General features: G+C 52.2%; 1 protein-coding gene across 1 annotated transcript in view; it reads left to right on the top strand.

Annotated features, from left to right (window-relative positions):
• The window catches only part of LOC145361849 (beta-1,4 N-acetylgalactosaminyltransferase 1-like), an 87,888-nt gene that overhangs the window by 48,366 nt on the left and 11,611 nt on the right, over positions 1–27,911 (top strand). Inside the window, exons 7-8 of the mRNA XM_080217822.1 lie at positions 4,172–4,264; positions 14,076–14,263. Coding sequence (XP_080073948.1) covers positions 4,172–4,264; positions 14,076–14,263 — 281 coding nt within the window. The remainder of the gene's footprint in view (positions 1–4,171; positions 4,265–14,075; positions 14,264–27,911) is intronic.

Raw genomic sequence — 27,911 nt, 5'->3', positions numbered from 1 at the left:
ACAAACAAAGCATACTGTTCATAGAGTACATAGGGGAGAGGAAAGGAGAGGGTGCAGAATGTAGTGTTACAGTCACAGATAGGGTGTAGAGAAAGATCAGATTAATATTTGATTTATTGTCACATGTATTGGGATACAGTGAAAAGTATTGTTTCTTGCGCACTATACAGACAAAGCATACCGTTCATAGAGTACATAGGGGAGAAGGAAAGGAGGGGGTGCAGAATGTAGTGTTACAGTCACAGATAGGGTGTAGAGAAAGATCAGATTAATATTTGATTTATTGTCACATGTATTGGGATACAGTGAAAAGTATTGTTTCTTGCGCACTATACAGACAAAGCATACCATTCATAGAGTACACAGGAGAGAAGGAAAGGAGAGGGTGCAGAATGTAGTGTTACCGTTACAGATAGGGTGTAGAGAAAGATCAACTTAATATTTGATTTGATTTATTATTGTCACGTGTATTGGGATATAGTGAAAAGTATTGTTTCTTGCGCGTTATACAGACAAAGCATACCGTTCATAGAGTACATAGGGGAGAAGGAAAGGAGAGGGTGCAGAATGTAGTGTTACAGTCGCAGATAGGGTGTAGAGAAAGATCAGCTTAATATTTGATTTATTATTGTCACGTGTATTGGGATACAGTGAAAAGTATTGTTTCTTGCACACTATACAGACAAAGCATACCGTTCATAGAGAAGGAAAGGAGAGAGTGCAGAATGTAGTGTTACAGTCATAGCAAGGGTGTAGAGAAAGATCAGTTTAATGCGAGGTCGGTCCATTCAAAAGTCTGACAGCAGCAGGGAAGAAGCTGTTCTTGAGTCGGTCGGTACGGGACCTCAGACTTTTGTATCTTTTTCCCGATGGAAGAGAGAGTGTCCGGGGTGTGTGGGGGGTCCTTGATTGTGCCGGCTGCTTTTCCCGAGTGCACAGAACAGATCCTACACCAGAAATGTGACTAAAATACATTCCTTAAAGGCACAGTGTCGTTACACAATTTGGATAAGAGCAGACCCTTCCGTTCCTTCCTCAGCTGCCATTGTGCCAAACAGACTAGTCACACTTTGTGTTGCTGTGTGGGAGCTTTTTGCTGAGTGCAAAATGGCACTCAGCGAGCCCCAGTGCTGAGTAACTCCTGATCCTGGTGATTTTAACCCACGTTGAAAAGTCACAATTCTCTCTGGGGCCTCTCAGCCCTGTGCCCTCACTCAATATAGCCACCCTCGCAAAACACCCATGACAATCCATTTGCCTTTGCCATCTCAGGTGTCACTGCCACCTCCAAGATCTTAATAACTGCAGTCACTGACTTGCCGGAGACCTCCATTTGAAACTCTCGGCCCTACAACATTCGGCACCCTGTTCCATAACCGACACATGTGTAACCTACCCTAACCTACACATCTTTGGACACTAAGGGGCAATTTAGCATGGCCAATCCACCCTAACCTACACATCTTTGGACACTAAGGGACAATTTAGCATGGCCAATCCACCTAACCTGCACATCTTTGGACATTAAGGGACAATTTAGCATGGCCAATCCACCCTAACCTACACATCTTTGGACACTAAGGGACAATTTAGCATGGCCAATCCCCCTAACCTACACATCTTTGGACATTAAGGGACAATTTAGCATGGCCAATCCACCCTAACCTACACATCTTTGGACACTAAGGGACAATTTAGCATGGCCAATCCCCCTAACCTACACATCTTTGGACACTAAGGGACAATTTAGCATGGCCAATCCACCCTAACCTACACATCTTTGGACACTAAGGGACAATTTAGCATGGCCAATCCCCCTAACCTACACATCTTTGGACACTAAGGGGCAATTTAGCATGGCCAATCCACCCTAACCTACACATCTTTGGACACTAAGGGACAATTTAGCATGGCCAATCCACCTAACCTGCACATCTTTGGACACTAAGGGACAATTTAGCATGGCCAATCCACCTAACCTGCACATCTTTGGACATTGATGGACAATTTAGCATGGCCAATCCCCCTAACCTACACATCTTTGGACACTAAGGGGCAATTTAGCATGGCCAATCCACCTAACCTACACATCTTTGGACACTAAGGGACAATTCAGCATGGCCAATCCACCTAACCTACACATCTTTGGACACTAAGGGACAATTTAGCATGGCCAATCCACCTAACCTGCACATTTTTGGACACTAAGGGACAATTTAGCATGGCCAATCCACCTAACCTACACATCTTTAGACACTAAGGGGCAATTTAGCATGGCCAATCCACCCTAACCTACACATCTTTGGACACTAAGGGGCAATTTAGCATGGCCAATCCACCTAACCTGCACATCTTTGGACATTGAGGGACAATTTAGCATGGCCAATCCACCATAACCTACACATCTTTGGACACTAAGGGGCAATTTAGCATGGCCAATCCCCCTAACCTGCACATCTTTGGACACTAAGGGACAATTTAGCATGGCCAATCCACCCTAACCTACACATCTTTGGACACTAAGGGGCAATTTAGCATGGCCAATCCACCTAACCTGCACATCTTTGGACATTGAGGGACAATTTAGCATGGCCAATCCACCATAACCTACACATCTTTGGACACTAAGGGGCAATTTAGCATGGCCAATCCCCCTAACCTGCACATCTTTGGACACTAAGGGACAATTTAGCATGGCCAATCCACCCTAACCTACACATCTTTGGACACTAAGGGGCAATTTAGCATGGCCAATCCACCTAACCTGCACATCTTTGGACATTGAGGGACAATTTAGCATGGCCAATCCACCATAACCCACACATCTTTGGACACTAAGGGGCAATTTAGCATGGCTAATCCACCTAACCTGCACATCTTTGGACATTGAGGGACAATTTAGCATGGCCAATCCCCCTAACCTACACATCTTTAGACACTAAGGGGCAATTTAGCATGGCCAATCCCCCTAACCTGCACATCTTTGGACACTAAGGGGCAATTTAGCATGGTCAATCCACCCTAACCTACACATCTTTGGACACTAAGGGGCAATTTAGCATGGCCAATCCACCCTAACCTACACATCTTTGGACACTAAGGGACAATTTAGCATGGCCAATCCACCCTAACCTACACATCTTTGGACACTAAGGGGCAATTTAGCACGGCCAATCCACCCTAACCTACACATCTTTGGACACTAAGGGACAATTTAGCATGGCCAATCCACCTAACCTACACATCTTTGGACACTAAGGGGCAATTTAGCATGGCCAATCCCCCTAACTTACACATCTTTGGACACTAAGGGGCAATTTAGCATGGCCAATCCACCTAACCTACACATCTTTGGTCATTAAGGGACAATTTAGCATGGCCAATCCACCTAACCTACACATCTTTGGACACTAAGGGACAATTTAGCATGGCCAATCCACCCTAACCCACACATCTTTGGACACTAAGGGGCAATTTAGCATGGCCAATCCCCCTAACCTACACATCTTTGGACACTAAGGGGCAATTTAGCATGGCCAATCCACCTAACCTGCACATCTTTGGATACTAAGGGACAATTTAGCATGGCCAATCCACCCTAACCTGCACATCTTTGGACACTAAGGGACAATTTAGCATGGCCAATCCACCCTAACCTACACATCTTTGGACACTAAGGGACAATTTAGCATGACTAATCCTTCTAACTTATACGTCGTTGAACATTAAGGGACAATTTAGCATGGCCAATCCATCTAACCTACAAAAATTTGGAATTAAGGTGCAATTTGCCATGGCCAATCCACCTAACTAGCACACATTTGGAACTAAGGTGCAATGTAGCATGCCCAATCCCCCTAACCCGCACATCTTTGGACACAATGGGGCAATCCTTTGTAGTTCCTTGTGGTCTTGGGCAGAGCGGGAGCCCATACCAAGCTGTGATACAACCAGAAAGAATGCTTTCTACGATGCATCTGTCAAAATTGGGGTGAGTCGTAGTAGGATGCCAAATTTCCTTCGCCTCCTGAGAAAGTGGAGACACTGGTGGCCTTGTTTACCTGTAGTGTCGGCGTGGGGGGGGTGGGGACCAGGACAGGTGATCCGGACACCGGCGAGCTCCAAGCTCTCGGCCACTTGCATTTCATTGGCGGTCTCCGTTTCCTTGCAGTGCTGTTCGAGACGGAGGGGCATCAGGCCAGGTTTACCATCAAGATTCGCCATCCGGTCATTCCCAAGCTTTACAACGTGAAGAACCAATCAGGTCAGTGCTCGGGGTTAGCGACGGCCTGGGTTCAGGACACAGCAGTGGAGCGGAACGGACCTTGGCTCATGTCGCCTTCCACGCAGAGCGAGGGTTGGCGAGGGTTTTGGACTCGTGAACGCCAAGGCAGCAATGGCTGCTGGGAGGGCCCCTGGCCTGTTGTCTGACACCAGTTAGGCCCTTTTGAGCGCTCCTGATGTTATGCTTGCGAGTGTGGCCTAATGGACTGCGTCCTGAGGCCCGAATACTGCTGCAAGAACAGCCTGTGGAAAGATAACTTCGTTTTTATTGAAAAATTGTCCATTTCTTCAATAATCGCAATCACCTTTATCACCAGGATCAGGATTCTAATGCATTAATAGACATAATTCAATCATCGGGATGCTAGTACATCGGAATCGATATCTTAAATCTATTAGGCCAACTTTACACAGTTCCTGTTGCATTAATATTTAGCTGCCTCATGCCAACACAGCTCGTAACCCCCAGACATTCGCTCTGGGGTCCCGACTCTGAGGCAATAAAATGGGGTCAGGCCCAGAACAGGTTGGGGGAAATCACAGAATCCCCACAGCGCACAGGAAGGCCACTCTGCCTGTACTGACTCTCTGACACACTATCTGTCCCACGCCCTTTCTTCTGCCCTATCCCCGTAGCCCCCGACATTTAGCATGGCCAATCCACCTAACCTACACATCTTTGGACACTAAGGGGCAATTTAGCATGGCCAATCCCCCTAACCTACACATCTTTGGACACTAAGGGGCAATTTAGCATGGCCAATCCACCTAACCTACACATCTTTGGACACTAAGGGACAATTTAGCATGGCCAATCCACCTAACCTACACATCTTTGGACACTAAGGGACAATTTAGCATGGCCAATCCACCTAACCTACACATCTTTGGACACTAAGGGGCAATTTAGCATGGCCAATCCACCCTAACCTACACATCTTTGGACACTAAGGGGCAATTTAGCATGGCCAATCCACCTAACCTACACATCTTTGGACACTAAGGGACAATTTAGCATGGCCAATCCACCTAACCTACACATCTTTGGACACTAAGGGGCAATTTAGCATGGCCAATCCACCCTAACCTACACATCTTTGGACACTAAGGGGCAATTTAGCATGGCCAATCCACCCTAACCTACACATCTTTGGACACTAAGGGGCAATTTAGCATGGCCAATCCACCCTAACCTACACATCTTTGGACACTAAGGGGCAATTTAGCATGGCCAATCCACCCTAACCTGCACATCTTTGGACACTAAAGGGCAATTTAGCATGGCCAATCCACCCTAACCTGCACATCTTTGGACACTAAGGGACAATTTAGCATGGCCAATCCACCCTAACCTACACATCTTTGGACACTAAAGGGCAATTTAGCATGGCCAATCCACCCTAACCTACACATCTTTGGACACTAAGGGACAATTTAGCATGGCCAATCCACCTAACCTACACATCTTTGGACACTAAGGGACAATTTAGCATGGCCAATCCACCCTAACCTACACATCTTTGGACACTAAGGGACAATTTAGCATGGCCAATCCACCTAACCTACACATCTTTGGACACTAAGGGACAATTTAGCATGACCAATCCACCTAACCTACACATCTTTGGACACTAAGGGACAATTTAGCATGGCCAATCCACCTAACCTACACATCTTTTGACACTAAGGGGCAATTTAGCATGACCAATCCACCTAACCTACACATCTTTGGACACTAAGGGACAATTTAGCATGGCCAATCCACCTAACCTACACATCTTTGGACACTAAGGGACAATTTAGCATGGCCAATCCACCCTAACCTACACATCTTTGGACACTAGGGGGCAATTTAGCATGGCCAATCCACCCTAACCTACACATCTTTGGACACTAAGGGACAATTTAGCATGGCCAATCCACCCTAACCTACACATATTTGGACACTAAGGGACAATTTAGCATGGCCAATCCACCTACATGGCCAACACAACACAATTTAAAGAAACCATCACACCCCCAACCCCCCCACCAAATCCCTGGGCAGAGGCAAAGCAACCAAACAGCCCTAACATCGCAAAACACCTCTCTCAGCCCCCAAGGTGAATCGGGTAGACTGTACAATAACATGGCGATTGGCTCCATAAGGCTATCTACCTCCATCAGTCCTACTACTTGCTCCCCTCAGGCACAGCGGGTTAGCACTGCTGCCTCGCAGCGCCAGGGACCCGGGTTCAATTCCCCTCTTGGGTCACTAGATGTCCAAAGATGTGTAGGTTAGGGAGGATTGGCCATGCTAAATTGTCCCTTAGTGTCCAAAAATGTGTAGGTTAGGGTGGATTGGCCATGCTAAATTGTCCCTTAGTATCCAAAGATGTGTAGGTTAGGGTGGATTGGCCATGCTAAATTGCCCCTTAGTGTCCAAAGATGTGTAGGTTAGGGGGATTGGCCATGCTAAATTGTCCCTTAGTGTCCAAAGATGTGTAGGTTAGGGTGGATTGGCCGTGCTAAATTGTCCCTTAGTGTCCAAAGATGTGTAGGTTAGGGTGGATTGGCCATGCTAAATTGCCCCTTAGTGTCCAAAGATGTGTAGGTTAGGGGGATTGGCCATGCTAAATTGTCCCTTAGTGTCCAAAGATGTGTAGGTTAGGTGGATTGGCCATGCTAAATTGTCCCTTAGTGTCCAAAGATGTGTAGGTTAGGGTGGATTGGCCATGCTAAATTGCCCCTTAGTGTCCAAAGATGTGTAGGTTAGGGTGGATTGGCCATGCTAAATTGCCCCTTAGTGTCCAAAGATGTGTAGGTTAGGTGGATTGGCCATGCTAAATTGTCCCTTAGTGTCCAAAGATGTGTAGGTTAGGGTGGATTGGCCATGCTAAATTGCCCCTTAGTGTCCAAAGATGTGTAGGTTAGGGTGGATTGGCCATGCTAAATTGCCCCTTAGTGTCCAAAGATGTGTAGGTTAGGTGGATTGGCCATGCTAAATTGTCCCTTAGTGTCCAAAGATGTGTAGGTTAGGGTGGATTGGCCATGCTAAATTGTCCCTTAGTGTCCAAAGATGTGTAGGTTAGGGTGGATTGGCCATGCTAAATTGTCCCTTAGTGTCCAAAGATGTGTAGGTTAGGGTGGATTGGCCATGCTAAATTGTCCCTTAGTGTCCAAAGATGTGCAGGTTAGGGTGGATTGGCCATGCTAAATTGTCCCTTAGTGTCCAAAGATGTGTAGGTTAGGGGGATTGGCCATGCTAAATTGTCCCTTAGTGTCCAAAGATGTGTAGGTTAGGGTGGATTAGTGGAATAAGTACGTGGGCTTCCGGGGATGGGGCCCGGGTCAGATGAATGGGTGCCGACTCAATGGGCTGAATGGCCTCCTCATGCGCTATATGGACTCTGTGATCTGTGACCCCGCTCCCCCCCACCCTGCTAAAGCAACATCGCGGAAAACGGATCGCGTGGCCGTGCTGTTCAGTGGATGCTTTAGTTGGGATCTTGCTGTGCGCAAATCTCTTGCCGCATTTGCCTGCACGACCGCGACTCTGCTGCCAAAGGGATCCACCGGATCACCTTGCGGCTTCTTGAGGGCGGCCGCGCCAATGCAAGCCCTTCCCTTCGGGGTGGCATGCCCCAAAGCCGGGGTGGCGAGCTGTTGCCACCTTCCCTGGTGTGCCCGAGGTTGGCGCCAGGGCGAAACCGCGCCCTGAGCTGCTCGGCGAAGCCCGCCTATCGGTCGGCGAAACGCTAAAGGACCTCAGCCTGACCCCGTCTGCAGCAGATATTGTCGGAACAACTCGATCGTGTCTGGATGAGGGAGGTGTAATAGTTCCATCCTATCCTCAGTCCCTCCGTCGCTCACTCACTCGCTGGAGGCCTCAGCTCCTGCAAAAACGCACAGGGGCTTCTTTCTCTCTGCGTTAATCTTTCGACATATTTTCCACTTCTTCAGCCCTGTGGGTTGAGAGTTTATTTTGTGAGTGTCACAAGTACGTTAACACTGCAATGAAGTTACTGTGAAAATAATGCCCAAGCCACCTGTTCGGGTACACTTGGGGGAGAATTTCGCACGGCCAGTGCACCCGAACCAGCACGTCCTTCAGACTCGTAGAATCACAGAAACTCTACAGGGCAGAAAGAGGCCATTCGGCCCATCGAGTCTGCACCGGCTACAATCCCACCCAGGCCCTACCCCATATCCCTACACATTTGCCCGCTAATCCCTCTAACTACGCATCTCAGGACACTAAGGGGCAATTTAGCATGGCCAATCCACCCTAACCTACACATCTTTGGACACTAAGGGACAATTTAGCATGGCCAATCCACCCTAACCTACACATCTTTGGACACTAAGGGACAATTTAGCATGGCCAATCCACCTAACCTGCACATCTTTGGATACTAAGGGACAATTTAGCATGGCCAATCCACCTAACCTACACATCATTGGACACTAAGGGACAATTTAGCATGGCCAATCCACCCTAACCTACACATCTTTGGACACTAAGGGACAATTTAGCATGGCCAATCCACCCTAACCTACACATCTTTGGACACTAAGGGACAATTTAGCATGGCCAATCCACCCTAACCTACACATCTTTGGACACTAAGGGACAATTTAGCATGGCCAATCCACCGAACCTGCACATCTTTGGATACTAAGGGACAATTTAGCATGGCCAATCCACCTAACCTACACATCACTGGACACTAAGGGACAATTTAGCATGGCCAATCCACCCTAACCTACACATCTTTGGATACTAAGGGGCAATTTAGCATGGCCAATCCACCTAACCTGCACATCTTTGGACACTAAGGGACAATTTAGCATGGCCAATCCACCTAACCTGCACATCTTTGGTCACTAAGGGACAATTTAGCATGGCCAATCCACCCTAACCTACACATCTTTGGGACAGTAAGGGACAATTTAGCATGGCCAATCCACCCTAACCTGCACATCTTTGGACACTAAGGGACAATTTAGCATGGCCAATCCACCTAACCTGCACATCTTTGGACACTAAGGGACAATTTAGCATGGCCAATCCACCTAACCTACACATCTTTGGACACTAAGGGACAATTTAGCATGGCCAATCCACCCTAACCTGCACATCTTTGGCCACTAAGGGGCAATTTAGCATGGCCAATCCACCCTAACCTACACATCTTTGGACACTAAGGGGCAATTTAGCATGGCCAATCCACCTAACCTACACATCTTTGGACACTAAGGGGCAATTTAGCATGGCCAATCCACCCTAACCTACACATCTTTGGATACTAAGGGGCAATTTAGCATGGCCAATCCACCTAACCTGCACATCTTTGGACACTAAGGGACAATTTAGCATGGCCAATCCACCTAACCTACACATCTTGGGACAATTTAGCATGGCCAATCCACCTAACCTGCACATCTTTGGACACTAAGGGACAATTTAGCATGGCCAATCCACCTAACCTGCACATCTTTGGCCACTAAGGGACAATTTAGCATGGCCAATCCACCCTAACCTACACATCTTTGGACCGTGGGAGGAAACTGGAGCACCCGGAGGAAACCCACGCAGACACGAGGAGCATGTACAAACTCCGCACAGACACAGCGACCCGAACCGGGAATCGGGCCCGGGTCCCTGGCGCCGTGAGGCAGCAGTGCTGTGCCACCTCTGGGCATCAGGTTCTCCAGGCTCGCACGTAGCGGGAGCGTGGCACAGACGGGCGGTAAGATGGCAGCCCAGAGTCTCGAAAGGCCGAGGGCAAGTCCCGAACGATGAGGCTGGTGTGGTCCGCCGGCTCGGCAGGCGTGAAACTCAGAGACCGCCTTGCCCGGATAACGTCTCCTGCCGGGTGATGCTACGATCTCCCACGGGACAGTCAGCTCCTTGATGTGCTGCCTGAAAGAGTCCGAAACTTCCAACAGGGAGTCAAGGATGTAGAAATCGCAGGATATTAACGCACGGGGTAGGCCATTCAGCCCATTGTGATCGCAATGGCCATCATCCTGGATGAACATGCTAATTAGGGGCAGAGTTTTACAGCAGGGAAACAGGCCCTTTGGCCCAACTTGCCCATGCTGTCCCTTTTCTCAAACCCCAAAGCTTGTCCCAGTTGGCCCATACCCCTCTATACCCATGTAACTGTCTAAACGCTTTTTAAAAGACAAAATTGTACCCGCCTCTACATCTGGCAGCTCGTTCCAGACACTCACCACCCTCTGAGTGAAAAAATTGCCTCTCTGGACCCTCTCCCCTCTCACCTTAAGCCTATACCCTCTAGTTTTAGCCTCCCCTACCTTTGGGGGAAAAGATATTGACTATCTCGCTGATCTGTGTCCCTCATTATTTTATAGATCTCTATAAGATCACCCCTCTACGCTCCAGAGAAAAAAGTCCCAGTCTATCCAGCCTCTCCTCAATCCATCAAGTCCCAGTAGCTTCCTAGGAAATCTTTTCTGGAGTCCATTCAGTCCCTCGCACCTGTTCTAGCTTTTGAAACTTGGGCCTGATCTGATCGAACCTTCCACTCTGCTCCCTTGACTCCAGTTGCCGAACCGGCCTTCAAAATATTCCGAGGGACAGCGCCCACCGGGTTCGAGTCTCTCCCACAAGGGGGAACGTCGGGTGGGATTTTACCGCCTCGAAACTGGAAAAAATTCCGCCTCAGGTCAGCGGACTTTTCCGTGCTCCGCACCCCGCCTTCGCCCGCTCTGAGACGGGCGGGATGATAAAATTCCAGTCCGCCTCTCAGCATCCATCCTGTCAGACCGCCTCAAGATCTACTGGGTGGCATTTTCCAGTCGCTCTCTGTCGTAGGTGGCATTTTCCAGTCACTCCCTGCCGTGGGTGACATTTTCCAGTCACTCTCTGTCGTAGGTGGCATTTTCCAGTTGCTCCCTGCCGCAGGTGGCATTTTCCAGTCGCTCCCTAGCACAGGTGGCATTTTCCAGTCACTCTCTGTCGTAGGTGGCATTTTCCAGTCACTCCCTGCCGTGGGTGACATTTTCCAGTCACTCCCTGGCGTGGGTGGCATTTTCCAGTCACTCCCTGTTGTGGGTGACATTTTCCGGTCACTCCCTGCCATGGGTGGCATTTTCCAGTCGCTCCCTGGTGCAGGTGGCATTTTCCAGTCGCTCTCTGTCACGGGTGGCATTTTCCAGTCACTCCCTGGCGTGGGTGGCATTTTCCAGTCGCTCCCTAGCACAGGTGGCATTTTCCAGTCACTCTCTGTCATAGGTGGCATTTTCCAGTCGCTTCCTGCCGCGGGTGGCATTTTCCAGTTGCTCCCTGGCGCGGGTGGCATTTTCCAGTCGCTCCCTGCTGTGGGTGACATTTTCCAGTCGCTCCCTGGTGCGAGTGGCATTTTCCAGTCGCTCCCTGCCACAGGTGGCATTTTCCAGTCGCTCCCTGGCGCGGGTGGCATTTTCCAGTCACTCCCTGCTGTGCGTGGCATTTTCCAGTCACTCTCTGTCATAGGTGGCATTTTCCAGTCACTCCCGGGCACAGGTGGCATTTTCCAGTCACTCTCTGTCATAGGTGGCATTTTCCAGTCGCTCCCTGCTGTGGGTGACATTTTCCAGTCGCTCCCTGGTGCGAGTGGCATTTTCCAGACGCTCCCTGCCACAGGTGGCATTTTCCAGTTGCTCCCTGGCGCGAGTGGCATTTTCCAGTCGCTCTCTGTCATAGGTGGCATTTTCCAGTCGCTCCCTGCTGTGGGTGACATTTTCCAGTCGCTCCCTGGTGCGAGTGGCATTTTCCAGTCGCTCCCTGCCACAGGTGGCATTTTCCAGTTGCTCCCTGGCGCGAGTGGCATTTTCCAGTCGCTCTCTGTCATAGGTGGCATTTTCCAGTTGCTCCCTACCAAGGGTGGCATTTTCCACCTCGCACAGGTGGCATTTTCCAGTTGCTCCCTGGCGCGAGTGGCATTTTCCAGTCGCTCTCTGTCATAGGTGGCATTTTCCAGTTGCTCCCTACCAAGGGTGGCATTTTCCACCTCGCACAGGTGGCATTTTCCAGTCGCTCCCTGGCGCAGGTGGCATTTTCCAGTCAGTCCCTGGGCGGGGGAGGGAGCCCAGCCCGATATGTCCCAGGAAAAGCACCCCTCATCCAATGGATACAGGCCCAACCTGTTCAATCTTTCCTCAGAGGATATCCCACCCACTCACCGATCGGTGATTCCGGTTTCTGGCCCCACGCTGACACTGCGTAGCCCGCTACTCGAGCAGCAGGCCAGGAAAATCGCGCCTCACGTGCTAAAAGGTTGATCTATCGAGATCCATTTGCACATTCTTTGGACTGGATCGGTGCAGACGGACACTTGTTTGAACGGTTGGGGAGTTTTGTTCATCGCTAACACAGAATCGCGTCAACGTGAACGGAATAGGGCGGCACGGTGGCACAGTGGTTGGCACTGCTGCCTCGCAGCGCCAGAGACCCAGTTCCATTCCACACTCGGGTCACTGTGTGTCTGGAGACTGTATGTTCTCCCCGTGTCTGCGTGGGTTTCCTCCGGGTGCTCCGGTTTCCTCCCACAGTCCAAAGATGTGTAGGTTAGGGTGGATTGGCCATGCTAAATTGCCCCTTAGTGTCCAAAGAGGTGTGGGTTAGGGTGGATTGGCCATGCTAAATTGCCCCTTAGTGTCCAAAGAGGTGTGGGTTAGGGTGGATTGGCCATGCTAAATTGTCCCTTAGTGTCCAAAGATGTGTAGGTTAGGGTGGATTGGCCATGCTAAATTGTCCCTTAGTGTCCAAAGATGTGTAGGTTAGGGGGATTGGCCATGCTAAATTGTCCCTTAGTGTCCAAAGATGTGTAGGTTAGGGTGGATTGGCCATGCTAAATTGTCCCTTAGTGTCCAAAGATGTGTAGGTTAGGTGGATTGGCCATGCTAAATTGTCCCTTAGTGTCCAAAGATGTGTAGGTTAGGGTGGATTGGCCATGCTAAATTGTCCCTTAGTGTCCAAAGATGTATAGGTTAGGTGGATTGGCCATGCTAAATTGTCCCTTAGTGTCCAAAGATGTGTAGGTTAGGGTGGATTGGCCATGCTAAATTGCCCCTTAGTGTCCAAAGATGTGCAGGTTAGGGTGGATTGGCCATGCTAAATTGTCCCTTAGTGTCCAAAGATGTGCAGGTTAGGGTGGATTGGTCATGCTAAATTGTCCCTTAGTGTCCAAAGATGTGTAGGTTAGGGGGGATTGGCCATGCTAAATTGCCCCTTAGTGTCCAAAGATGTGTAGGTTAGGGGGATTGGCCATGTTAAATTGTCCCTTAGTGTCCAAAGATGTGCAGGTTAGGGTGGATTGGCCATGCTAAATTGTCCCTTAGTGTCCAAAGATGTGTAGGTTAGGGTGGATTGGCCATGCTAAATTGTCCCTTAGTGTCCAAAGATGTGTAGGTTAGGGTGGATTGGCCATGCTAAATTGCCCCTTAGTGTCCAAAGATGTGTAGGTTAGTGCTAAATTATCCCTCAGTGTACCCGAACGGGTGCCAGAGTGTGGCATTTTTCATAGTAGCTCCATTGCAGTGTTAATGTGAGCCTACTCGTGACACTAAAGGATAGACCTTGAACAATTGCTGTGAATTTCTGAATGATCTGTTTGTCTTGACTTTTACGTTTTTGACAAACTGCTGCCTGAACGGGAATATCTCCAAGCTGGGCAAGCGGCCCTGGTTGCCCGCCCTGGCGTACTCTGGGCAGTCAGGACTGGCAGACAGGTTGGCACCGGGGTGGGATCTGAAAGCTTGCTTGGGCGCACGGTGGTCACGTTCTGTTCTCTGTGTTTTAGGCTATGACATCAGTGAGCTGGTAACTGTAGCAACCAAAACGTTTCTCAGGTATGACAAGTTGCGACAGCTGATCTCGAGCATTAGGAAATACTACCCGTCAGTCACCATTGTAATCGCGGATGACAACAATGAGACTCAAAAGATTGAAGGCGCCTTCATTGAGCAGTATTTCATGCCATTCAAAAAGGTACACGTCTTTCGTGAATGAGGACTCAGAGGGTGGGGTGTCAGGGGAGGTGAGAACGCTGTCTCTACGTATCCCAGGCTTCAATCTGTCCCGTGACTGACAAACTTCAATAGGAGCAGGAGTGGGCCATCTAGCCCTTCGAGCCTGCCCTGCCATTCAACAAGATCATGGCTGATCTGAAGTGGATCAGTTCCACTTTCCCGCTTTCTCCCCTATCAAAAACCCGTGACTTCAATATATTCAGCGAGGCAGCCTCCACCACTTCAACGGGCAGAGAATTCCAGAGATTCACCACCCTTTGAGTGAAGAAGTTCCTCCTCAACTCTGATCTAAACTGCACCCCCCTTATCTTGAGGCTGTGCCCTCTAATCCTGCTATCCTTTCTAAGCGGGAAGAATCTCTCTCCCTCTACCCTATCCATCCTCTTCATTATCTTATACGTCTCTATAAGATCCCCCCTCATCCTTCTAAACTCCAACAAGTACAGACCCAGTCTATTTAGTCTCTCTTCATAGTCCAACCCCCTCATCTCCGGTATCAGCCTAGTAAACCTCCTCTGCACTCCCTCCAAGGCCAAAATATCCTTGCGTAAGCGCGGCGACCAAAACTGCACACAGTACTCCAGTCACGGCCTCACCAGTGCCCTGTACAGTTGCAGCAAGACCTCCCTGCTTTTATATTCTATCCCCCTCGCTATAAAGGCCAGCATCCCATTCGCCTTCCTGACCACCTGCTACACTAGGCATGAGTCGCAAAAACAGGAAGAATCTCTTTACCTCTACCCTATCCAACCCCTTCATTATCTTATACGTCTCTATAAGATCCCCCCCTCATCCTTCTAAACTCCAATGAGTACAGACCCAGTCTATTCAGTCTCTCAGTGTACCCAAACAGGCCACCTACTGCTTACACAGTCTTCGGATTACTCTTCCAAACTGCATTCGGTGCTTCCACAGGCTTGCCAACGCTGGTAGGATTTATTCCCATATAGTTAAGAAAGCCCCACCAACGCCTCTACTTTCTCAGAAGACTAAGGAAATTTGGCATGTCCGCGACGACTCTCACCAACTTTTACAGATGCCCCATAGAAAGCATTCTTTCTGGGTGTATCACAGCTTGGTATGGGCTCCTGCTCTGCCCAAGGCCGCAAGGAACTACAGAGGGTTGTGAATGTAGCCCAATCCATCAGCCTCCCATCCATTGACTCTGTCTACACTTCCCACTGCCTCAGGAAAAGCAGCCGGTATAATTAAGGACCCCCACACACATCCCAGAAATTGGCCGGTATGTTATGATTGTAAAATCCCACCCTCGGCCAACAGAGGCTTACATTCTGCGAGCCGCACCCTCCCCGATTATGCGGCGGATTTGGCTGTAAGATTCCGGACATTCTCTCTTCCCCTTTCTTCCGTCAGGAAAAAGATACAAAAGTCTGAGGTCACGTACCGACCGACTCAGGAACAGCTTCTTCCCTGCTGCTGTCAGACTTTTGAATGGACCTACCTCATATTAAGCTGATCTTTCTCTACACCCTAGCTGTGACTGTAACACTACATTCTGCACCCTCTCCTTTCCTTCTCTATGAACAGTATGCTTTGTCTGTATAGCGTGCAAGAAACAATACTTTTCACTGTATCCCAATACACGTGACAATAATAAATCAAATCAAATATGAAGTTAATCTTTCTCTACACCCTTTCTCTAACTAACGCCACATTCTGCATTCTCTTTCCTTCTCTATGAACAGTATGCTTTGTCTGTATAGTGCGCAAGAAACAATACTTCTCACTGTATCCCAATACATGTGACAATAATAAATCAAATATTAAACTGATCTTTCTCTACACCCTATCTGTAACTGTAACACTACATTCTGCACCCTCTCCTTTCCTTCTCTATGAACAGTATGCTTTGTCCGTATAGCGCGCAAGAAACAATACTTTTCACTGTATCCCAATACATGTGACAATAATAAATCAAATCAAATATTAAGCTGATCTTTCTCTACACCCTATCTGTGACTGTAACACTACATTCTGCACCCTCTCCTTTCCTTCTCCCCTATGTACTCTATGAACAGTATGCTTTGTCTGTATAGCGCGCAAGAAACAATACTTTTCACTGTATCCCAATCCATGTGACAATAATAAATCAAATCAAATATTAAGCTGATCTTTCTCTACACCCTATCTATGACTGTAACGCTACATTCTGCACCCTCTCCTTTCCTTCTCCCCATGTACTCTATGAATGGTATGCTTTGTCTGTATAGCGCGCAAGAAACAATACTTTTCACTGTATCCCAATACATGTGACAATAATAAATCAAATATTAAGTTGATCTTTCTCTACACCCTATCTGTAACTGTAATACTACATTCTGCACCCTCTCCTTTCCTTCTCCCCTATGTACTCTATGAATGGTATGCTTTGTCTGTATAGTGTGCAAGAAACAATACTTTTCACTGTATCCCAATACATGGGACAATAATAAATCAAATCCTGGGTGTATGACCGCACGCTCCCGATATTCCGACGGCCCTGTACCAAAATGTCCAACCTCGTGACTCTCCGTGGGTTTTCCCTCAGCCAATTGGATGACTTTTGATTGTCAGATGACCTCGATACCGATCGCAGGTATTTTTTTTGATCGCGACCGGCCAAAGTCTTCGAAGAAAAAGGCAGAATACTGCAGACGCTAAAACAGAAACAGGAAAATTGTGGGAAATCGCAATGCGCCTGACAGCATCCGTGGGGAGAGAATGGAGCCAACGTTTTTGAGTTGGGAAGATCCTTCGCTGAAGAGAAAGGGAGTCGGACAAAATTTACCCTATGGGGGCGGACGCGGGGGGCTGTAATTTGAAGAAAAGGGGGCGTAAGTGGAGATGATAAAGGCTGAGAAAGGTGCTAATAGCGTCCATTAAGTGATCAGAGTGTGCGAGCGAGCAAGGTACAGATTGTTGAGGGACTGCCTGAGGAATGTGGCCGCTGGCACCAGGGTGGTGGTGGTCAGGGGGGAGGGGGTTTGGAGGACAGGATGGAGAGCGAGATTTCAGAAATGGAAAAATAAGGAAATTTGGCATGCCAGCCACGAATCTCACCCACCAGATACACCAGAGAAAGCATCCAACCAACCAACCCCAGGAAATTGTCACATTCCTCAGATTATCCTCTGACAACCACACATTCCGATCTCTTAACGGACGCTATTAGCACCATTCCCAGCCTTTATCGTCCCCATTTACATTCCCTTTGTCTAATTACAACCCCCACCACCCCATAGTATAAATCTTGCCCTATTTTCTTTGCCTCCAGCTCTGAGGAAGGGTCAACCAGATGCGAAACAGTGTGCCTTGTCGTCCAACGAGGGGCATACACGGGGTGGGTCGTACGAGGGCTGCTCTTGGATGTTTCGAGGGTAGCCTAGTGCTTCACGTCGTTAGTGTGTGCTTAAACTGGACCAGATACTGGGCAAGACGACAGCTCAGTGACTATCACTGATTGCTGTGCAGATACATGGATTTGGGCCGGTGTCTATGGGAGTTTGCGCATTCTCCCCGTGCTTGCGTGGGTTTTCTCCGGGTGCTCTGGTTTCCCCCCACACCCCAAAGATTAGGCTGATTGGTGTAATAAATTGTCCCTAAATTAGTTTCCCTCAATGTGGATGGCCATAGCATAGACAAGGGTCATGGGTGGAGAGGGGGACTGGTCATGTTAAGATGGCGGCGCGGGCTCGTTGGGCCGAATGGCCTGTTCCCCGGGCTGTGTTGTTCTTTGTTCTTTGTTCATGTTGCACCTTTATTGAACCTTAAGTTAGGCCGCACTTAGAATATTAAGTTAGGCAGAGGGATCTGGGCGTACAGGTACACAGGTCACTGAAAGCAACAACGCAGGTGGAGAAGGTAGTCAAGAAGGCATACGGCATGCTTGCCTTCATCGGCCGGGGCACTGAGTTTAAGAATTGGCAAGTCATGTTGCAGCTTTATAGAACCTTAGTGAGGCCGCACTTGGAATATAGCGTTCAATTCTGGTCGCCACACTACCAAAGGATGTGGAAGCTTTGGAGAGGGTTACAGAAAAGATTTACCAGGATGTTGCCCCTGGTATGGAGGGGTATTAGCTATGCGGAGAGGTTGGAGAAACTTGGTTTGTTCTCACTGGAGGTTGAGGGGAGACCTGATAGAAGTCTACACGATTATGAGAGGCAGAGTGGAGAGTCAGAAGCTTTTTTCCCAGGGTGGAAGAGTCAATTACGCGGGGGGGCACAGGTTTAAGGTGTGAGAGGCAATGTTTAAAGGAGATGTACGAGGCAAGTTTTTTTACACAGAGGGCGGTGGGTGCCTGGAACTCGGGAGGTAGTGGAAGGGGATACGATAGTGAGTTTTAAGGGGCGTCTTGACAAGTACATGAATAGGATGGGAATAGAGGGATATGGTCCCCGGAAGGGTAGGGGGTTTTAGTTCAGAGGGGTAGCATGGTCGGTGCAGGCTTGGAGGGCCGAAGGGCCTGTTCCTGTGCTGGAATTCTCTTTGTTCTTTGTTCTATTCTCTCCCCACAGATGCTGTCAGACCCGCTGAGATTTTCCAGCGACCTTTGTTCTTCTTGGCCTCCCCCGCCTGGCAGAAACGATTTCTCAAATCGTCGCTTTGTTCGCAATGCCCTTCCGATTTTCCTGGTGGGTTTTTAACTCCGAGCGGTGTCTTGGAGATTGAGCTCCGATTCCAGGAGCCTCCAGGGAGGGAGTTGGCAACACAGCCGCTCGGAAGTGGTGGGTTTGAGATTTGGAGATGCGGAGTTGGGGGGACAGGATTAGTGGCAGGTGGAGTGAGTTGAAAGTGAGTTGAAATTTCGCTGCACCTCAGCAGGAAGTTCTTCAGAGGAACAGGAAGAGGCCATTTAGCCCCTCTGGTTGCACCAATCAGTATAATCCTACCTGATCTGTGGCCTAACTCACCTCGATCCTCGAGAATAACAATTTACATGTATTTATTATTAATCCTTTACGATATATAAAGTACTTTACAAGCACGTTATGAAACAAAATTAAACACTAAATCCCCTTTGGAGATATTAGGTCAGAATGTTTGGTCAATGAGATGGGTTTTCAGGAGCTGATTAAAAGGGGAAAGTAGAGAGAGACGGAGAGGTTGAGGGAGGAAATTCCGGAGCTTGGGGCCCAGACAGGCACGGCCGTCAATGGCAGAGAGATTAAATTCACGGATGTTCAGGAGGCCAGAATTGCAGGAGTGTAGAGATCTCGGATGCTAGTGGGGGCTGGAGGAGGTTACAGAGATAGGGAAGGGGTGTAGGGGGCTGGAGGAGGTTACAGAGATAGGGAGGGGGCTGGAGGAGGTTACAGAGATAGGGAGGGGGTGTAGGGGCTGGAGGAGGTTACAGAGATAGGGAGGGGGTGTAGGGGCTGGAGGAGGTTACAGAGATAGGGAGGGGGTGTAGGAGGCTGGAGGGGGTTACAGAGATAGGGAGGGGGTGTAGGGGCTGGAGGAGGTTACAGAGATAGGGAGGGGGGTGTAGGGAGGCTGGAGAAGGTTACAGAGATAGGGAGGGGGTGTAGGGGGCTGGAGGAGGTTACAGAGAGAGGGAGGGGGTGTAGGGGGCTGGAGGGGGTTACAGAGATAGGGAGGGGGTGTAGGGGGCTGGAGGGGGTTACAGAGATAGGGAGGGGGTGTAGGGGCTGGAGGAGGTTACAGAGATAGGGAGGGGGGTGTAGGGGGCAGGAGGAGGTTACAGAGATAGGGAGGGGGTGTAGGGGCTGGAGGAGGTTACAGAGATAGGGAGGGGGTGTAGGGGGGCTGGAGGAGGTTACAGAGATAGGGAGGGGGTGTAGTGGGCTGGAGGAGGTTACAGAGATAGGGAGGGGGTGTAGGGGGTTGGAGGAGGTTACAGAGATAGGGAGGGGGTGTAGGGGCTGGAGGAGGTTATAGAGATAGGGAGGGGCTGTAGGGGCTGGAGGAGGTTACAGAGATAGGGAGGGGGTGTAGGGGGCTGGAGGAGGTTACAGAGATAGGGAGGGGGGTGTAGGGGGCTGGAGGGGGTTACAGAGATAGGGAGGGGGTGTAGGGGCTGGAGGTTACAGAGATAGGGAGCGGGTGTAGGGGGCTGGAGGGGGTTACAGAGATAGGGAGGGGGTGTAGGAGGCTGGAGGAGGTTACAGAGTTACGGAGGGGGTGTAGGGGGTTGGAGGAGGTTACAGAGATAGGGAGGGGGTGTAGGGGGCTGGAGGAGGTTACAGAGATAGGGAGGGGGTGTAGGGGGTTGGAGGAGGTTACAGAGATAGGGAGGGGGTGTAGGGGCTGGAGGAGGTTACAGAGATAGGGAGGGGGTGTAGGGGGCTGGAGGAGGTTACAGAGATAGGGAGGGGGTGTAGGGGGCTGGAGGAGGTTACAGAGATAGGGAGGGGGTGTAGGGGGTTGGAGGAGGTTACAGAGATAGGGAGGGGGTGTAGGGGCTGGAGGAGGTTACAGAGATAGGGAGGGGGTGTAGGGGGCTGGAGGAGGTTACAGAGATAGGGAGGGGGTGTAGGGGGCTGGAGGAGGTTACAGAGATAGGGAGGGGGTGTAGGGGGTTGGAGGAGGTTACAGAGATAGGGAGGGGGTGTAGGGGCTGGAGGAGGTTACAGAGATAGGGAGGGGGTGTAGGGGGCTGGAGGAGGTTACAGAGATAGGGAGGGGGTGTAGGGGGCTGGAGGAGGTTACAGAGATAGGGAGGGGGGTGTAGGGGGCTGGAGGAGGTTACAGAGATAGGGAGGGGTGTAGGGGGCTGGAGGAGGTTACAGAGATAGGGAGGGGGTGTAGGGGGTTGGAGGAGGTTACAGAGATAGGGAGGGGGTGTAGGGGGCTGGAGGAGGGTACAGAGATAGGGAGGGGCTGTAGGGGGCTGGAGGGGGTTACAGAGATAGGGAGGGGGTGTAGGGGGCTGGAGGAGGTTACAGAGATAGGGAGGGGGTGTAGGGGGCTGGAGGAGGTTACAGAGTTAGGGAGGAGGTGTAGGGGCTGGAGGAGGTTACAGAGATAGGGAGGGGGTGTAGGGGGCTGGAGGAGGTTACAGAGATAGGGAGGGGGTGTAGGGGGCTGGAGGAGGTTACAGAGATAGGGAGGGGGTGTAGGGGGTTGGAGGAGGTTACAGAGATAGGGAGGAGGTGTAGGGGCTGGAGGAGGTTACAGAGAAAGGGAGGGGGTGTAGGGGGCTGGAGGAGGTTACAGAGATAGGGAGGGGGTGTAGGGGGCTGGAGGAGGTTACAGAGATAGGGAGGGGGGTGTAGGGGGCTGGAGGAGGTTACAGAGATAGGGAGGGGTGTAGGGGGCTGGAGGAGGTTACAGAGATAGGGAGGGGGTGTAGGGGGTTGGAGGAGGTTACAGAGATAGGGAGGGGGTGTAGGGGGCTGGAGGAGGGTACAGAGATAGGGAGGGGCTGTAGGGGGCTGGAGGGGGTTACAGAGATAGGGAGGAGGTGTAGGGGGCTGGAGGAGGTTACAGAGATAGGGAGGGGGTGTAGGGGGCTGGAGGAGGTTACAGAGATAGGGAGGGGGTGTAGGGGGCTGGAGGAGATTACAGAGATAGGGAGGGGGGTGTAGGGGGCTGGAGGAGGTTTCAGAGATAGGGAGGGGGTGTAGGGGGCTGGAGGGGGTTACAGAGATAGGGAGGGGGGTGTAGGGGGCTGGAGGAGGTTACAGAGATAGGGAGGGGGTGTAGGGGCTGGAGGAGGTTACAGAGATAGGGAGGGGGTGTAGGAGCTGTAGGTTACAGAGATAGGGAGGGGGTGTAGGGGGCTGGAGGGGGTTACAGAGATAGGGAGGGGTGTAGGGGGCTGGAGGAGGTTACAGAGATAGGGAGGGGGTGTAGGGGGCTGGAGGGGGTTACAGAGATAGGGAGGGGGGTGTAGGGGGCTGGAGGAGGTTACAGAGATAGGGAGGGGGTGTAGGGGCTGGAGGAGGTTACAGAGATAGGGAGGGGGTGTAGGGGGCTGGAGGGGGTAACAGAGATAGGGAGGGGGTGTAGGGGGCTGGAGGAGGTTACAGAGATAGGGAGAGGTGTAGGGGGCTGGAGGGGGTTACAGAGATAGGGAGGGGGTGTAGGGGGCTGGAGGAGGGTACAGAGATAGGGAGGGGCTGTAGGGGGCTGGAGGGGGTTACAGAGATAGGGAGGGGGTGTAGGGGGCTGGAGGAGGTTACAGAGATAGGGAGGGGTGTAGGGGGCTGGAGGAGGTTACAGAGATAGGGAGGGGGTGTAGGGGGTTGGAGGAGGTTACAGAGATAGGGAGGGGGTGTAGGGGGCTGGAGGAGGGTACAGAGATAGGGAGGGGCTGTAGGGGGCTGGAGGGGGTTACAGAGATAGGGAGGGGGTGTAGGGGGCTGGAGGAGGTTACAGAGATAGGGAGGGGGGTGTAGGGGGCTGGAGGAGGTTACAGAGATAGGGAGGGGTGTAGGGGGCTGGAGGAGGTTACAGAGATAGGGAGGGGGTGTAGGGGGTTGGAGGAGGTTACAGAGATAGGGAGGGGGTGTAGGGGGCTGGAGGAGGGTACAGAGATAGGGAGGGGCTGTAGGGGGCTGGAGGGGGTTACAGAGATAGGGAGGGGGTGTAGGGGGCTGGAGGAGGTTACAAAGATAGGGAGGGGGTGTAGGGGGCTGGAGGAGGTTACAGAGATAGGGAGGGGGTGTAGGGGGCTGGAGGAGATTACAGAGATAGGGAGGGGGGTGTAGGGGGCTGGAGGAGGTTACAGAGATAGGGAGGGGGTGTAGGGGGTTGGAGGAGGTTACAGAGATAGGGAGGGGGTGTAGGGGGCTGGAGGAGGTTTCAGAGATAGGGAGGGGGTGTAGGGGGCTGGAGGGGGTTACAGAGATAGGGAGGGGGGTGTAGGGGGCTGGAGGAGGTTACAGAGATAGGGAGGGGGTGTAGGGGCTGGAGGAGGTTACAGAGATAGGGAGGGGGTGTAGGAGCTGTAGGTTACAGAGATAGGGAGGGGGTGTAGGGGGCTGGAGGGGGTTACAGAGATAGGGAGGGGGGTGTAGGGGGCTGGAGGAGGTTACAGAGATAGGGAGGGGGTGTAGGGGCTGGAGGAGGTTACAGAGATAGGGAGGGGGTGTAGGGGGCTGGAGGGGGTAACAGAGATAGGGAGGGGGTGTAGGGGGCTGGAGGAGGTTACAGAGATAGGGAGAGGTGTAGGGGGCTGGAGGGGGTTACAGAGATAGGGAGGGAGGTGTAGGGGGGGCTGCAGGAGGTTACAGAGATAGGGAGGGGGTGTAGGGGCTGGAGGAGGTTACAGAGATAGGGAGGGGGTGTAGGTAGCTGGAGGAGGTTACAGAGATAGGGAGGGGGTGTAGGGGCTGGAGGGGGTTACAGAGATAGGGAAGGGCTGGAGGGGGTTACAGAGATAGGGAGGGGGTGTAGGGGGCTGGAGGAGGTTACAGAGATAGGGAGGGGGTGTAGGGGGCTGGAGGAGGTTACAGAGATAGGGAGGGGGTGTAGGGGCTGGAGGAGGTTACAGAGATAGGGAGGGGGTGTAGGGAGGCTGGAGGAGGTTACAGAGACAGGGAGGGGGTGTAGGGAGGCTGGAGGAGGTTACAGAGAAAGGGAGGGAGTGTAGGGGCTGGAGGAGGTTACAGAGATAGGGAGGGGGTGTAGGGAGGCTGGAGGAGGTTACAGAGATAGGGAGGGGGTGTAGGGGCTGGAGGAGGTTACAGAGATAGGGAGGGGGTGTAGGGAGGCTGGAGGAGGTTACAGAGATAGGGAGGGGGTGTAGGGAGGCTGGAGGAGGTTACAGGGATAGGGAGGGGGTGTAGGGGCTGGAGGAGGTTACAGAGATAGGGAGGGGGTGTAGGGGGCTGGAGGAGGTTACAGAGATAGGGAGGGGGTGTAGGGGGCTGGAGGGGGTTACAGAGATAGGGAGGGGGTGTAGGGGCTGTAGGTTACAGAGATAGGGAGGGGGTGTAGGGGGTCGGAGGAGGTTACAGGGATGGGGAGGGGGTGTAGGGGGCTGGAGGAGGTTATAGAGATAGGGAGGGGGGTGTAGGGGGCTGGAGGAAGTTTCAGAGATAGGGAGGGGGTGTAGGGGCTGTCGGTTACAGAGATAGGGAGGGGGTGTAGGGGGTCGGAGGAGGTTATAGAGATAGGGAGGGGGTGTAGGGGGTCGGAGGAGGTTACAGGGATGGGGAGGGGGTGTAGGGGCTGGAGGAGGTTACAGAGATAGGGAGGGGGTGTAGGGGCTGGAGGAGGTTACAGAGATAGGGAGGGGGTGTAAGGAGGCTGGAGGAGGTTACAGGGATAGGGAGGGGGTGTAGGGAGGCTGGAGGAGGTTATAGAGATAGGGAGGGGGTGTAGGGAGGCTGGAGGAGGTTACAGAGATAGGGAGGGGGTGTAGGGAGGCTGGAGGCGGTTACAGGGATAGGGAGGGGGTGTAGGGGCTGGAGGAGGTTACAGAGATAGGGAGGGGGTGTAGGAGGCTGGAGGAGGTTACAGAGATAGGGAGGGGGTGTAGGGGCTGTAGGTTACAGAGATAGGGAGGGGGTGTAGGGGCTGTAGGTTACAGAGATAGGGAGGGGGTGTATGGGGCTGGAGGAGGTTACAGAGATAGGGAGGGGGTGTAGGGGGGCTGGAGGAGGTTACAGAGATAGGGAGGGGGTGTAGGGGCTGTAGGTTACAGAGATAGGGAGGGGGTGTAGGGGGCTGGAGGAGGTTACAGAGATAGGGAGGGGTGTAGGGGGCTGGAGGAGGTTACAGAGATAGGGAGGGGGTGTAGGGGCTGTAGGTTACAGAGATAGGGAGGGGGTGTAGGGGGCTGGAGGAGGTTACAGAGATAGGGAGGGGGTGTAGGGGCTGTAGGTTACAGAGATAGGGAGGGGTGTAGGGGGCTGGAGGACGTTACAGAGATAGGGAGGGGGTGTAGGGGCTGGAGGAGGTTACAGAGATAGGGAGGGGGTGTAGGGGGCTGGAGGAGGTTACAGAGATAGGGAGGGGGTGTAGGGGTTGGAGGAGGTTACAGAGATAGGGAGGGGGTGTAGGGGGCTGGAGGAGGTTACAGAGATAGGGAGGGGGTGTAGGGGTTGGAGGAGGTTACAGAGATAGGGAGGGGGTGTAGGGGTTGGAGGAGGTTACAGAGATAGGGAGGGGGTGTATGGGGGCTGGAGGAGGTTACAGAGATAGGGAGGGGGTGTAGGGGGTTGGAGGAGGTTACAGAGATAGGGAGGGGGTGTAGGGATTGGAGGAGGTTACAGAGATAGGGAGGGGGTGTATGGGGGCTGGAGGAGGTTACAGAGATAGGGAGGGGGTGTAGGGGGTTGGAGGAGGTTACAGAGATAGGGAGGGGGTGTAGGGGGCTGGAGGAGGTTACAGAGATAGGGAGGGGGTGTAGGGGTTGGAGGAGGTTACAGAGATAGGGAGGGGGTGTAGGGGGCTGTAGGTTACAGAGATAGGGAGGGGGTGTAGGGGGCTGTAGGTTACAGAGATAGGGAGGGGGTGTAGGGGCTGGAGGAGGTTACAGAGATAGGGAGGGGGTGTAGGGGGCTGTAGGTTACAGAGATAGGGAGGGGGTGTAGGGGCTGTAGGTTACAGAGATAGGGAGGGGGTGTAGGGGGCTGGAGGAGGTTACAGAGATAGGGAGGGGGTGTATGGGGCTGGAGGAGGTTACAGAGATAGGGAGGGGGTGTAGGGGTTGGAGGAGGTTACAGAGATAGGGAGGGGGTGTAGGGGGCTGTAGGTTACAGAGATAGGGAGGGGGTGTAGGGGGCTGTAGGTTACAGAGATAGGGAGGGGGTGTAGGGGGCTGTAGGTTACAGAGATAGGGAGGGGTGTAGGGGTTGGAGGAGGTTACAGAGATAGGGAGGGGGTGTAGGGGCTGTAGGTTACAGAGATAGGGAGGGGGTGTAGGGGGCTGGAGGAGGTTACAGAGATAGGGAGGGGGTGTAGGGGGGCTGGAGGAGGTTACAGAGATAGGGAGGGGGTGTAGGGGGCTGTAGGTTACAGAGATAGGGAGGGGGTGTAGGGGTTGGAGGAGGTGACAGAGATAGGGAGAGGGTGTAGGGGGGCTGGAGGAGGTGACAGAGATAGGGAGGGGGTGTAGGGGGGCTGGAGGAGGTTACAGAGATAGGGAGGGGGTGTAGGGGCTGTAGGTTACAGAGATAGGGAGGGGGTGTAGGGGGCTGTAGGTTACAGAGATAGGGAGGGGGTGTAGGAGGCTGTAGGTTACAGAGATAGGGAGGGGGTGTAGGGGGCTGGAGGAGGTTACAGGGATAGGGAGGGGGTGTAGGGGCTGTAGGTTACAGAGATAGGGAGGGGGTGTAGGGGTTGGAGGAGGTTACAGAGATAGGGAGGGGGTGTAGGGGCTGTAGGTTACAGAGATAGGGAGGGGGTGTAGGGGGCTGTAGGTTACAGAGATAGGGAGGGGGTGTAGGGGCTGGAGGAGGTTACAGAGATAGGGAGGGGTGTAGGGGGCTGGAGGAGGTTACAGAGATAGGGAGGGGGTGTAGGGGCTGTAGGTTACAGAGATAGGGAGGGGGTGTAGGGGGCTGGAGGAGGTTACAGAGATAGGGAGGGGTGTAGGGGGCTGGAGGAGGTTACAGAGATAGGGAGGGGGTGTAGGGGCTGTAGGTTACAGAGATAGGGAGGGGGTGTAGGGGGCTGGAGGAGGTTACAGAGATAGGGAGGGGGTGTAGGGGCTGTAGGTTACAGAGATAGGGAGGGGTGTAGGGGGCTGGAGGACGTTACAGAGATAGGGAGGGGGTGTAGGGGCTGGAGGAGGTTACAGAGATAGGGAGGGGGTGTAGGGGGCTGGAGGAGGTTACAGAGATAGGGAGGGGGTGTAGGGGTTGGAGGAGGTTACAGAGATAGGGAGGGGGTGTAGGGGGCTGGAGGAGGTTACAGAGATAGGGAGGGGGTGTAGGGGTTGGAGGAGGTTACAGAGATAGGGAGGGGGTGTAGGGGTTGGAGGAGGTTACAGAGATAGGGAGGGGGTGTATGGGGGCTGGAGGAGGTTACAGAGATAGGGAGGGGGTGTAGGGGGTTGGAGGAGGTTACAGAGATAGGGAGGGGGTGTAGGGGTTGGAGGAGGTTACAGAGATAGGGAGGGGGTGTATGGGGGCTGGAGGAGGTTACAGAGATAGGGAGGGGGTGTAGGGGGTTGGAGGAGGTTACAGAGATAGGGAGGGGGTGTAGGGGGCTGGAGGAGGTTACAGAGATAGGGAGGGGGTGTAGGGGTTGGAGGAGGTTACAGAGATAGGGAGGGGGTGTAGGGGGCTGTAGGTTACAGAGATAGGGAGGGGGTGTAGGGGGCTGTAGGTTACAGAGATAGGGAGGGGGTGTAGGGGCTGGAGGAGGTTACAGAGATAGGGAGGGGGTGTAGGGGGCTGTAGGTTACAGAGATAGGGAGGGGGTGTAGGGGCTGTAGGTTACAGAGATAGGGAGGGGGTGTAGGGGGCTGGAGGAGGTTACAGAGATAGGGAGGGGTGTATGGGGCTGGAGGAGGTTACAGAGATAGGGAGGGGGTGTAGGGGTTGGAGGAGGTTACAGAGATAGGGAGGGGGTGTAGGGGGCTGTAGGTTACAGAGATAGGGAGGGGGTGTAGGGGGCTGTAGGTTACAGAGATAGGGAGGGGGTGTAGGGGGCTGTAGGTTACAGAGATAGGGAGGGGGTGTAGGGGG

Source organism: Carcharhinus amblyrhynchos, chromosome X (assembly GCF_965287045.1).
Source record: "Carcharhinus amblyrhynchos chromosome X, sCarAmb.v2.hapA, whole genome shotgun sequence".
NCBI lineage: Eukaryota > Metazoa > Chordata > Chondrichthyes > Carcharhiniformes > Carcharhinidae > Carcharhinus > Carcharhinus amblyrhynchos.
The sequence above is the reverse complement of the archived record's forward strand: the minus strand, read 5'-3'. Positions and strand labels throughout refer to the sequence as shown.